General features: G+C 43.8%; 1 protein-coding gene across 7 annotated transcripts in view; it reads right to left on the bottom strand.

The window, feature by feature from the left end:
* Window positions 1–6,305: 6,305 nt before the first annotated feature.
* Window positions 6,306–13,921, bottom strand: part of GPRIN2 (G protein regulated inducer of neurite outgrowth 2) — a 39,349-nt gene continuing 31,733 nt past the window's right edge. For all 7 annotated transcript variants that reach the window (XM_064716945.1, XM_064716943.1, XM_064716942.1 and 4 more), the window contains one exon: window positions 6,306–10,542. In XM_064716945.1, coding sequence (XP_064573015.1) covers window positions 8,745–10,542 — 1,798 coding nt within the window. In that variant the 3' untranslated portion in view covers window positions 6,306–8,744. The remainder of the gene's footprint in view (window positions 10,543–13,921) is intronic.

Genomic DNA, 13,921 nt, shown 5'->3' on the forward strand with positions numbered 1-13,921 from the left:
TGGTCAAGGTCATGCTTTCCTAAGAGGATTTGCTCTTCGGACACATCTTCCATTTAACCTCTAAAGGAATATCAAGGGTAAGGAACCACATGTATCTTTTAAAGGTCTCTTTCCTCCCACCCCTCATGGCAGTACACACTGCTCCTCCCTCAGCCATACCCTTTGCCATGCCAGATGTGCCTTTTTATACAAACCTGCATAGTGGATCAAAAAAAGAAACTTAAAATTGCATCAGCTTAAGCAAAAGGCAAACTGGTGATCTACTAAAATAGAGGCAAAAGGTTGTGTAAAGATGCAACTTTCTGGGAAAATAAACAGGATAATCTGCCCATGTTAAAACAGAAACAAAGACGGAGATGTAGTGGGCAGTTCCTCAGCATTGGATAAAACTGTATCACAAAACTGTGTTCACAATAAGCCTCCAACCACAGCATGAAGAAAAGCATTTTGGATGCATAAAAGGGATCTAAATACACATCAGTAATAGTTAATGAGGATAAAAGCCTGCAGCTTTTCCCTTCAGAAGTTTGTGACACCACATAATGCATGCCTATACCAAAGATTCAGTGCTATTTTTAGCTGAATGGGAATCCCACTTACAGCAGCATAAAGCATAGGTTCTGTGGCATAAAGCCCATCCTTCCTTGATTTGGCAAAAGTGTCACTCCCTTGTCACTCAAAGGCATTTTTCCTTGCTCATCTGCAGTGTGCAAATGAACAGCAGGGAGAGATTCATCCCTTCCCATCCCCTGGAAACATGAGGTTTGATGGAGAACTGGAAGGTTTTTCTGCATTTCTTAGGTATGGGCCTGCAAAACTATGTCTGGGCACCACTCAAACCACCAAGAACTTGAAGATTATTCTCTGGTGCAATGGCTCTAGAGCAAATTTTGTGGGGTTTAAAGAATGTTTGTTTTCTGTTCACATTGCTCCTCTTTCAACAACTGCAGTAATGCAGTTGAAGGGCATCAGCTGTGTTAACTTCTCTGTTAAATGCTCTGGAATGTGAGTTCCCTGTTCTGCAGCGCTGCCACACAGCTGAGCGGTGCATCCCTGCCTCAGAAACGGGGAATGGGGAAGCTCAGCCAGCCCGGCAAGGCTGCGGGTGCAGCGGGACACGGAGGCTGATCAAGCTGCCGGCTGCTCCCATCAGAAGCAGCACAAGTCCCAGGGCAGAGTATGGAATTCTAGAAAAGTCCTCATTGTGGCCGTCAGGGAACCTCACGCAGGCTCCCGCGGGAATCGCCAGTTTCCTCAAGCTCTGCAGCTGGAAAGGGACTGTTTTCCCTCGTCCCTGCCAGCCCGGGTGCATGACCGTCCCTGCACGGATCTGTCTGACGTGTGTCCTTGGTCCCCTTCCAGGCCGGCCGTGACCTGGCACTGGATCCCACAGCTGTGCCCAGATCCAGCCCCAGCCTCCCGCGGGCCCGCGGCCCAGGGCGAGCTCCGCCCAGCCCGCCCGGGAGCAGAGCGAGCAGCGCCGCTTGTGCTGAGCTCCAAAGGCTTCGCTGCCCCCGCGGCACTGTCACAGCTCTCTGCGCTGTATTTACTCACCTTGAATCTTTGTGTTTGTGTCGAGCTACCTCAGTGCCAGAGAGGAATGAAATGCTTTAGAACTCCCACACAAAGGGTTTCATATATAGACTGTAAACAGATGTTTTAATGGCCTTTTCCTGCACACCACACACAGCCTTTTTCCTTCCTCTAGTTTAGGGATTTCTCATTTCTGCAAACTTTTTACTTACTGTCTATTCTTCTATCCCACTTCACATTGAACAAAAGTACCACCTACACCTAACTCCACACTCACTTTTCATTTAAAGAGGTTCTCAGGAAGGTCTTCTGTAGCTTCTCCAAATAGCCTAACCAAAGGCAGAGCTTCTGGAAGCAATGGGCTGCTTTTGTGAATTAGGGTCCCACCACAGACATGAACAAATTTCTTACTTGTTGTGGCCCAAACCTATGAATGCAAAAATTAACAGGCACAGCACCAAAGGACTCACACTAGATGGAGGGAGGCATGTAAACAGCGTATAAACAATTTTAACTAAACTAAAACTGTTTTTACAAACCTTCAACCTGCTTCAGAAAAGCTGTTCTATCACAAACATAGATCGAGCCTGTAGCAAAATATCAGTGTGATTTTGGTCACTAAACATTTTGCAGTCCCCCCAGTATATATATATATATATATATACATACATACACACACATTCCAGTCAAAACTGGAGCAGAAAAGGACTCCCAGTGCAGACTTAGAACACAAGGGCTGTGTTACAGCTCCAGGGTTTGCTCTTATTTGAGTGGGGGAGCAGGTTGTTGAACAACATCCATCACACAATCAGAACAGGTCTCTTCTGCTTTCTCAGAAGCACTTGTCTCATCTTTTCCCAAGATCCTTCTTTAAGAGAACAGTTATGGCAGCACAAGAGCAAATTAACTCCTTATTCTACTGTTAGAGTGAGGCTGATGCTGAAAAAAAGCATGGAATTTAGAAAACAGATCACTATGTCAATAAGGAAGAAATTACAACATAACAAATTATAACATCACAGCGTGCATTTAAATCAATGTAAAAGCTTTTCTAAAATTGGATTCTCTGAGGCAGTGGCATTTGTAGGATTTTTCAGACAATGTGAACACAAGACAGCATTCAAATAACCTGCACACAGGAATTTCTTCCCAGTCCCAGTCTGGAATGCATCAGTTTGCACTAAAACCAACACCAGGAAGAGTGTAAGCAAATTACCTACAAGCCTGCAAAAAGCCATCAGAGGAGGGGAAAAGCCTGACTTTTATACATGTGTCATCACTGAGGGTGCTGTGTCTGTGTCACAGGAAGGACCTCAAGCTCCAGCAGCACAGCACAGGTCAGGTGCTGGCACTCAGGCCTGGACAGTTCTGTGTGCTGCCTGCACCACAGAAAGCTACCTGTCAGCAGGCCTGCTGGAGAGCACCAACAAAAGGGGGTTTGGGCAGGATCCACTGCACCCCAAGCTGTGAGCCCATCTCTGCTGTACACTAAAAATTGCCGGAGGTGAGCAGGGACCAGAAGATGCCAGAGAGGAAGAGCGGGTCTGTCCTGCGGGGCTGTGGGCCGGCGCTGAGCACCAGGTGGAGCTCGGATTGTAATCCTGGCCAGCAGGAGTGCAGGGAGCGCCTGACCCACATTCCTTAAGTCCCACTACCTTTAACACCTCGGGAGACAACAACTCCCCTTCATCACACCTGTGATACCACATATGATACCTGTCTTTAGTGCCTGTAGGCGAGCAGAAGGTGCCTGGAAGGGGATGGAAGTCTGCAGCATCGTTTCCTTGCCTGTGTCCCTCCCCTTTGCTTTCTAAGCTTCCTTCACATGCCATCTGAGAGGCATGGCCCGTAGTATACTGAAAGCCTGATAATAAGACAGATGACATCTGTTGAGGTCACATATCTGAAAGGATTAATGCTCCCAAAGACTTACAAGCTACAGCTTAGTACTCTGCTATCTGAACACATTGGTCCTGGTACATGTGATGGCTGTCAGCTCCAGGCTCAGCATTTCTACACCTCGAGAAAGATGGAAGCTGGACATCCAAGCAGCCATGGCAAAGGACATGCACCATTCCCTTCATGGACACAGTAAAAGCCACAAGCAATTGTGTGCCAGGTCTGGTGAAAGAGTTCCAGGGGAAAAAAACAACTTCCTGCCACTGGTTTTGCCTGTGGCAGGGTGCGGCCCCACAGAAATGGACATGGACATGCTCATTACAGCCGGCAGAGGTGAAAAGGGAGCACAACCATTTTCACATGGGTCAGAACTGCTGTGTGCACGTTGCTTTCTGAACAAGAAAAGGAACAAAATTTGCACTAATCCACATCACCCACAAAGCTTACCCATCTCTGTCCCTTTAAAACCACATGGCTCTGTAGAATTGCTCCTGTGGAGGGGCAGGGCAGTGGGATGACCTGGACTACAGCATCAGCAGAAAGCACCACAGCTCCCTTCCCTGGCAGGCACGAGGGGCTTGCAGGACACACAGTACCTGTGGACAGGCAGAACCTGCAGACACCAGCAGCCCAGGGCTCTGCACACAGGCTCACAGGCTCAGATTCCCCTGTTTTGATGAGGGTCAGCTGGATCTTGTAGCCTGTGTAAAAAACAGTGCTTTGGAAGGAAGCTGAAAAGAACATTATATTCTCAGTTTCAGATCCATAGCTCTGTATGGAGGGGAAAGAAATAAAATTTAGAAATCAATGCTGGACCCTAAGTCCCCTGAAGGGGAAAGACACAAGAGACTGACACAGCAAGTTCCACTAAGTTATTTAACTGGTAGCAAGAGAGTTGATTAGAATGATTTATTTCCAGCTCATAAACCCACATGCTGCCTCTTTCTCTTGCCAATTAACAGTATTACTTAGCACTAATAAACTGCTTTCATTTTCAAGGGGCTTAAGAAGACAAATTAATCACCTCAACATGTCTGAAAGGAACAGATGGCAATGAAGTATTAACATTGCAATTTCCCAGTTGGAAAAGCTCCTGAGAGAGGGGGCAGCAGCAGTGTCTGGAGGATACCCAGCCCTGTTCCCTCTGTGGAGCTGGGGTCCCTCGATCTCACCTCACTCTCAGCTTCTGATTACCCCAGCCTCAGCACACATTACTTTTCCTAGAGCAAAGCTACATTGTTTTTCTTACTCATTCTTTAATAGTGACTTACATCCTTCTAGAAGGCCTCTTACCTCAGCACATTTCCAGACAGGTCGCTCCTGCTTTGGATTTAAAAGACTAAATGTCTATCCAATAATGCAATTAGTGCAACCTGTCATTATTCTTACTGGCTACAAGCAGAGAAGTGATCAGGAAGAAACACACTGCTCTGTCCATACAGAGGAGATGCTCTTTTTTCCCTGAAACATCTTGGTTACATTTCAGCACAGAACAGCTGATTGCCTTTTCTCACTCACCCCTTCCCAGAGGACTGTGTAAAAGTGCTGTTCTGTGGGGCCTTTTGGCTCAGCTGTACAACAAAAGCTTTCTTAAGCTACATCTGGAAGGAAGATAGGCTTTCCGTGGAACAGGGCTTCCTTCCTGTTCAAAGCAAAACATGTTCAGGTGAGGACCAAACAAACAGATACAATGATTTTAATAGTAACTGATGTGACAATGACTAAGCAACTGTTTAGTGCGCTGCTTTGGCTTTTTTAAAGACCTGATCTAACTATGGATGATTTTCATTTAAAGCATTGAGATAATACTCTCTATTTCAGTATTTAACCCCAGTCAAAGATTATCTCAAATTGAAACTGCAATTATAATAGTCAGTGCCACATGTCTGACAGGTTTTGGTCTCTCCTCTAGGAATGGTAACAGTAAATACTTCAGAATGAAGTGAATTATTCTAACATATTTTCAGTACTATTTAGCACATAGTGATATTAGTATCAATTGCCTTCAATCTCTGCTGAGCCACTGAGCTAAGCATCTCAGCCCATGATCAATCTCAGCCCTCAAGTATCAATGTACAATATACAATTAAATCATTCTAGAGACATCAGTTAGTGTCCAGGGACAACATAACGTATAAAACATAACATATCCCAGATACTGCATCAGCTGGGGCTGTTCCTGCATGTTAAGGTAAAGAAGGCACACTGAGACAAAAGCATCAAGCAGCCACTGTGCCAGAGCATCCCTCCCTGAGGATTCCTGGGACAGGCAGCCCCAGTCTGCTCAGCTGGAACTGTACCTGAGCACCCAGGCGGGGGAGCAGAGGCAGCATGGTGCAATGCACACTGCTCTTCAAATGGTCTTGAGACATAATACACCCCATTTCACCCCAGCTTGACAAGCATCTGTGCTCAGCATTGGCCCACTCAGTTATAAATCTAGTGTGACTTTTCCTGCTACTATATTTACATTTAAGAGTAGAAGGTAGTCGATGTGGATTTTCTTAAGTTAAAAAACATTAAAAACACAGTTCTCACATTTACAAGAGTAACACTTCAATGGAGAATACTTAATATACAAAATGGCTGCATTTGATTTTTTAAAAAACTGCACCAAAATGCAAAATTAATTCAAATTAAGACTTCGATTGTACAAATAAAACAACTTATTTTATCCCTGTAGCTAATAATCAGATGAATGTTTGTTGTTGGTTTTTTTCTCAGTTTTCCATTATATTCTTGTACTTTAAACCTTTCCAAAAGTGTAGGAAGTCCTCAAGCATAAACACTATATTTAGTAAATAATGGCAACGCTGATTGAAAACATGAAGGTTCAGAATGTCTGTAATGAGTGAGCATCTGTTTTTCTGAACTTGTTTTTCTGAACTTGCAAATCATTGGTATCCTTTGCCTTTACTTGTAATTTATTTTTCTCATTCAGGAATGATAATTGTATTTAGGACTGTAGTAGCAAGCCATACTAATGCATAAACCATAAGTAATTGACACCAGAACTGCAAGAAATAAAATAATTCTTTCAGGTTTTATAGCTCAACGGACAAAGAATTCAAGGGACTTTGCCATATTATTCCATGCCTTCTGGAAACTCTCTCTTTCTGACCAGTTTGATACTGGTCTTATTACATCATATTCCTACAGCTGGAGGCTTTATTTTGGAGAGGTGCTTGGAACAGCAGGGGTGGGGAGGAGAATACAGTTTTTCCACATGGCAAATAAAGTATGGATTACAAAGGCTGTGGGAGGAAGGTACTCTTGCTATTTCAAAGCTTTAGTTTGACTCTTCAAATCTTGAATTCTCCTGCACATCTGAAGAGAAGCTAACAGACAGCACAAGGTTTTATACCACTAAAAAGCTTAAAATTCTCAAAGTGTCATGTTTGAAGAAAGGAAAAAAAATCAACATTCAATATTCTGGACCATAAAATAAACCTGTATAGAAACTGCTTAGCTAAACTATAAATAACAGCAGAGTAATTTTATTTAGTTACTCATTACTTCCTTACTCCTATTAAAGCTTCAATGAAAGGAATTTTAACATTCAGAATCATTAGCAGAACTTAGACACTCACAGCTATAGAGGCATCCTGAGTAAGGCATTATATTCCAGTGGCTTCACACTTGGTTTGTCTAAAACTCATTTTGAGCTCAGACTTCTTTGAGGCCAAAGTCCCAGGGTGTAAACAAAGCCTCCTGAACACCAGGTGCATTTCACAGGAGCCAGCTCTTTGCCCAGGAGTGAAAATTTGATCTTGAACAACTCCACACCATTAAATTAATGCATCACAGGACATTCCAACTAGGAGGTCCTACATTAAGGATTTTATAGATGAAAGTTTAAAGCTGTCCTAATAACCACGAGTTCCTCTTGATATGCAAATGTCAGGTGAACATTATGATGTCAGTCTGCTAACTTACTGGAACAAAAACCAAACCAACAAACCACAACCCCACACATTTAAAGTAAGATCCGGTAATTCCACAGCAGTAAGTTCTCAGACACTACAAATTTTCTTTTGAGACAGAAATGAGTGTTTCTCTTCTGTCTCATAAAACAAATATTGCACATCTCATTTCCCCAAGAATCTTAGGCATTCACCAAAGGCACATGTGACACTAGAAATAGCATTCTCAGCTTCCTTGACAAACCTTTTACTTCAAACAGGCCCTGCACTTCAGCTGCATTACACTACCGTAACAGCTTTCTCACTGAAAACTTGTTTGTGAAGTTGTTTCTAGAAGAAAATAAATCTTTAAGCTGCCCAAGTGACCAAGGCACTCAGAATAACCTTAGGACTGTCCTCTGGGGAAGACACAAGGTCTCACTTTCAGCAGATGCCTGACGTCAGACCAGAGAGGGAACACAAGCCAGGCAAAGGTTACATGGAAACTGTCCCTGTGCTTATGCAAGAGCCAAACAAGCACTGCTCAGGATACATGCACATAAAGAGAACTCACTGGAAATTACTTTTAATGGAAGCAAACCAAAACTGCTCGTGAGTTGTGGGGTATGGTGGTGCCACAGACTAATCTGTACAGCTTCTGTTTCAGGTCTCTAAAACAAGCACTCAGTAATTCACATTACACCAGCCATCTTTGGTAACACTGTACTTTTGTGTCAACCACTTGGTAAACGTGAGTTCTGGATATTTAGAGTGTAATTCATCATAACTACAAACTAATTGGAAAGTTGATGGAGTGTTCTCCAACTGTACATGAGCTTGCTAAGGGAAGAATTCAGACTAGCAACACTGAAATTACTTCACAGTTATGTAGAAAAAAGTTACAATTCTTTGTCATAGATCATTACACAAGTTTGTTATTTTGTCTACAGTTAAAGCGAGTTTATAGTCAGGATTATTAAATTAACAGCAAAACAGCTGCCAAAACAATTTAAGGGAATAAGATTTAAAGCTAAGAACTTTGATTAAAGCATTTTTTCTAACCCTAAATTATTAAAATACAGAAAAAAGTCATCATTATTTCAAAAATATGTATCATTAAAAAAGAAGTTCCATTCCTTACAATACAGTTTAAAACTAATGTAGAAGGAAACAGTGCTACATTAAATACAGTCAAGAGCATTTGGATGGCATTATTTAAGTATAAGCTTATGTCTTCTTTGATATGGTCCAGCCATGGACTTCTCCTTGCTTTAACGTGTATTTGATGATCACTGAACTTTCCCCACTCATCCTGGTGGGGACTGTTCACATATCCTGTGTTCAGACTTAAGAGTCAGCATTTATGTACAAATAAAAGCAGCAGAGCTTTCCTACACCCTGCTGCTGTGCTCACTCCACTGCAGTACTGGAGCGAGCACAACAGCTCGGATATCTCAGGGAATGCATCATTGTCCTGAAAGGCCTTTTTTTCCCAGCTTTGTCAGGGGGTGGCTCCTCATTACATTTCTCAGCTGCCTCAGCAGGCACTGTCTGGAACTGTTCTATTTGGAACTCGAGATGTTTTTGAATGGCCACCCCAAGGACTTCTGGATCCACAGATGCCCCATACACTTCCCACGTCATTCCTTCATCATCCCATCTCACTTCACGAACTGGAGATTTGGGGGCCTCCAAGCCTTGCTCCAGGTTCACCTCTGGGAACACATGTGAGTGACCTTCTGCTGCAGCTGCTGGGCTTGTTGCCACCGATTTGCATTCCATGGTTGGAAGAGTTTGTACCTCGGCATCTCTGCGCTCCAGAGCCGGTTTCAGGCCCTTGGTTATGTCATTCATGGAGGTCATAGTCCACATATCCTTAGTTGTCACTGCCATGTCTGCACCCTGCTGGCTGCTCAGAGCAACCTGGGCAGCCTTGGCCTCTGGAGGAGCTCTCTCCTGCGGAGCAGGCTGCAGTTGTTCTTCAGGAACGTTACAGCACTTCAGGATTTTCTTGGCATCCAGGCCCGATTCACTCACTGAAGACACCAGCTTAGGGTATGTCAGAATGTCAGAAGCAGAAAAGGAATGGAAGTAGCCAGGTGCTGCCTGCTCTTTTCCTGTCTCACTGACAGAGCACACCAGCCGTGGGATGAGCTGGATGGATGGGATGGGCAAGGAGTGGCAATAGGCCGGGATGGTGGCGTCTGCCTTCAAGGCGTCCTGCCTGAGACTGCAGGGCCCTGCTGAGTTGTTGTGAACTGTCATCACCATGGGGGAGTAGGCAGAGTTTGGATAAGTCAGACCACCATGAATAATCCCAGGGGCTTGACTGAACGTTGTCCTGTTTGGGAAACCGTTTCCAGGCACGTGGGGTCCTAGAACAGCAGCGTGAAACGTGCCAGGATCTGTGTAAACAGTGGTGTTACGTGGAATACTGCCACTGTCAAAGGTATTTGTGGGTACTTGTTGGTCCCTAGGTAGGATTGGAAGATGAGTCACAAGGTTTTGATAGTGAGATGCATTTTGACTTGTTTCTGATCCATATCTCTGAGTTTGGAAAGACATCCTAGCCTCTGGTGGACCATGCCTGCAACCAGAAGAGCTGAGGCTGGAGTGAGTAGCACTGGTTTCTATGTGAGTCACATGAGTCTGCTGTTTGCAGCTGCAGGTTAGGTCTGAGTGGCTTCTCTGGAGGGCAATTCCTGATTCTTCCATTTTACACATGCCTTGCTGGTGAACAAAGCAGGCTGAAGAAACATTCTCAGCAGTGCTGCTCTTCACACACATCTTAGTGTCCCCCACTCCCCAGGATGCTGAGGATTGCTCAGTGACAAGAACATGGTTTGTATTCTTAGTTCTTCCCTCTGAATGGTCATTGGCTGACTGGTCATTTACGGTTTGGACCTCTGATCCAAGTCCCACCATCCCAGGCTGTGAGGAGGACCACTCAGGACTCTGCACGCTCCTTGCATCACTCCTGTTTTCCAGGACATGGCAGATGGTGCTACTGTGGCTTTTCTTCAGCTCCTGCTTGTTTTGCCTTTCCTCAAAACTCCTTGAGTGCCCAATACAGGCCAGACTTGAGGAGCTCTTGGACAGGGGGTGACTGTTGACATTCAAGAGACTGTGACAAGTAGAACTTAGTGAGTCCGGGTAGCAATGGGTGTGGAGCTGGTGGCTGTCAGATGACATGGCAAAAAGGAGAGATCTGCAAGAAATGGTGGAAAAGAAAAGGACACAATTTAAGCAGGAAATAAATGTACTGGAAACTATAATCTCTACTGACCTTCTGCTTGGGCTTCTTGCCTTCCACAATTCACAAGTACTTTCTAAAATACACAGTACTCTAGTATAAGTGTACTCAGACCAGTCAGTTTCCATTTTTGCTTTCTCCAAAGAGTTTTTCTCTAAATTAGATACAGGATTTTTTTTAAATTCTGTTGAGTTTTTTTCCAATTCATAAAACACAAAAGGAAAAAATCCTCCTTGTTTTCTATCTTTTAACAATAACTATCTCAACATTACCCTAATTCATCCATCCAACATTACCCTAATTCATTGCATCTCCCCTAATTCACTGGAGCCATTTTTGGGACATCCAGAGATGTCATGTAACTTAAGCAAAGACAGAAGTATTTTTCAACCAGAGAGCTTTTCACCACAGTGGCCATTAAGCCAATGATATTAACTGTATCATCAAAACAACAACAAAAAAAGTTTAGCTTTTAGTCTCTTGACACCGTCATTTCAGAAGTGATCCAGTCACTGATGGAGCTTATAAACCTTGAAGCTGCAACAACTGAACAAGTTCTCCTTTCCCCCCACACCTTTCCTAACAAACTTCTTGATATTTCATGTTACAAGAAGATCACTGTTTCAGTCCACTGTTTTCCCTGAGGCCACACAAGTGTACAGCAGGTATGGACAAAGTTGTTCTGACCCCCTGGGACAGAGATAACATGAAAGCCAAGGAAATGACCTCTACCAAGCCAGCGTGGGGTCACTGCCAGTGTTCCCAGAACAAACAGTGCTGGGCAGCACTCCAGCTTGTGCTCACCTCTGGCACCACAGGAGCTGGCTGCAGAGGGACCCACTGAAAGGCTGGAAGAGAAATTCCCCTCTCTCTGTAAGGAGGATCTGCACCCCAGCACTGCCTCTGTTAAGGGTGCACGCTCTGGGCTCTCAAGCTGCTCACCTTTGCAAATCCACAAGTCCATGTTGGCTGTGGAAGGGGTGCACTCATGACACCAGAGGCAGGGTAAAAATGAAACAAGAAAATCTTTAGCCAAAGCCTTGCAGATATTCTGTCCTTTTTTATAGTGCACTCAGTCATTTCTATTTTTAGCAAACCCTTGTTTCTACCAGGGGAGCAGTACCCTAGACATCATTAACATTTATGTTAGCAGTTTTACATCTCAGGGGAGTTGTGATTGAAGATTTTGAATCTCACCAGATTTAGAGATCCATTTTTTCTGATTGAATCAGATCTTCCACTGATTGACTACACACACTGCCTTGGTGTCACAGAAGTGTTTCAACATTTGTACAACTAAAGGTATTTTAATATGCTCATATATATCTGTATCTACCCTTACAAATACATATATGTCTTTTCCACAAGAACTCACTGTGTTGAACAGAAATATCCAGAGTATTTGTGCATTGCTTCCAGGCCAAGTTTGTTGTGCAGATGTAGAGTGAAAGCCAGAGTTTATCATTTTAGACAACTTTCCCTCAGATATACTCTAGGCACTCTGCCTCCTCAGCAGGTCTCTGACAGAAACCTGCACAATTTCCTGTGCACTGTATCACTACAATAAAAATGAATGTGTGGAACAGGAAAGGTACATACACATGGTGAACAAAGGCACTCTGCAAATGTCACAGGGAAGTTCACTCCTACCATCAAGGACACAGTGGCTGCAAGGGCTCACATTCAGCACCCTCATATGTGATCCTTTTAAAGTGATATTGACAGGCTCCAAGAGTCACGTACCAGTGTAACAGATAAGAACATGCCTTTTGCTCCCTCTGCCAACCAAGAGCTCTACAGCTGATCCAGGCAGATATCACTGCTTGTAATTAATTCCATTTCCATTGTAAATGTTGGCAAGCTAACAGGCTGCAATTTTCCCATCACCTGAAATCCACTGGTGTTGGCTGTTTTCCATCATGAATTAAATCGAGCATGACAACATTAAAAAAATATTAATATTTGCAATCACATTCTTACAAAAATTCTCATTGTGGGTTGTGTATCAGGGACTTGTGACCAGCAGCAATATCCTCTAGCACAGGGTTGCTCCAATTTGGACTGTATGCAGAAAAAAGGTGAATTCCCATCCTTCATCCATGTTACCTCTCCTGCAGTCACTTCTGCACATGAGTATAGTCTGCACAGGGTTCAAAGGAGTCAAGAGGATTAAACACCAGAGCAATAGCTGCCTACAAGGTGAAAACCTTACATTTAATCTCTTTAAAAGATAACACCTGCAAAGGCTCTCACACACACCTGGATGAAACAACACTTACTAATGGCAATCCTCAGGCACAAATATTGAGACTCAGATGAAAGGAAGCTTCAAACATATCCTGTTACAAATGGGGCTGTGGGAAGCTTGAAGGGCTCTCTTACAAAGTTTGCAGCATTCAAATACCTACATGTACATAGAAACAAAGGCTCTGTTTCTTTCTTTATGTAGCAATGGGCATTGTTGCAGAAGCCTCTGTAACTGAAAGAAGAGATGCATTTGAAACTCATTTGTCACCTCACACCCAACACATTCAGATGGATGAAGCAGACCAAACATCACTGAAAGCAACAGCCAGGGTGATGCTGGCAAGGAAACCTCCAAAGAAAACTCAGAATAAATTTATTTTTGCCCCACTGCAGGTGAAATCATGACTGAACATGGGCCAATGTGACACATATTACACGTGTACATGCAGAATATTTTAACCAGCTACTCCCAACAGCCTCTGAACATTGCTGCTCAGACAGAGCAGTGTTCCATGCTAGCATAATTGTAATAATCCTCCTATGGCCTTGGGCCTTTCCAAACTCTGCATTTCACACATGCACTGCTGGCACTGATTGCTCAGGGTGCACAAAAACCCCTGAGAAGAGGCCCAACACTGCACACACACCTCCCAGGGCGCCAGAGCTCCCACTGAGCCCAGGGCCCAGCCCCTGGCTTCTGGGAAAGGCTGGGAAGCAGAAGGGTCTGGATGGATGGGCCTTCCCACACCTCTGCCAGAGGGGTGGGTCATGTACAGAGAATGAGGTGCCAAATCTTTTAAAAACCCAACCCCAAAACATGGAACCTCTTCAACATCACAGCCATGCAATTCCTTTGTATTTTGTGATCAGCTAATCAGGAATGGATTACCCACATGAAACATGGATAGAAGCACACTGATTTTGTGGGTACACAGGCACCCAAAACAACTCATTCTGTGTGTCCTGGGCAGAGCAGAGTGCTTGGTTTAACTTTCATTTTTAAAATGTAAAAATATAACTTATAGGAAAGGAATTTTACTCAAAAGTATCTACTTTAAGTTCTGAGTCTGTCTGAAAGATTTTGTTT

Source organism: Zonotrichia leucophrys, chromosome 6 (assembly GCF_028769735.1).
Source record: "Zonotrichia leucophrys gambelii isolate GWCS_2022_RI chromosome 6, RI_Zleu_2.0, whole genome shotgun sequence".
In the NCBI taxonomy this organism is placed as follows: Eukaryota; Metazoa; Chordata; class Aves; order Passeriformes; family Passerellidae; genus Zonotrichia; species Zonotrichia leucophrys.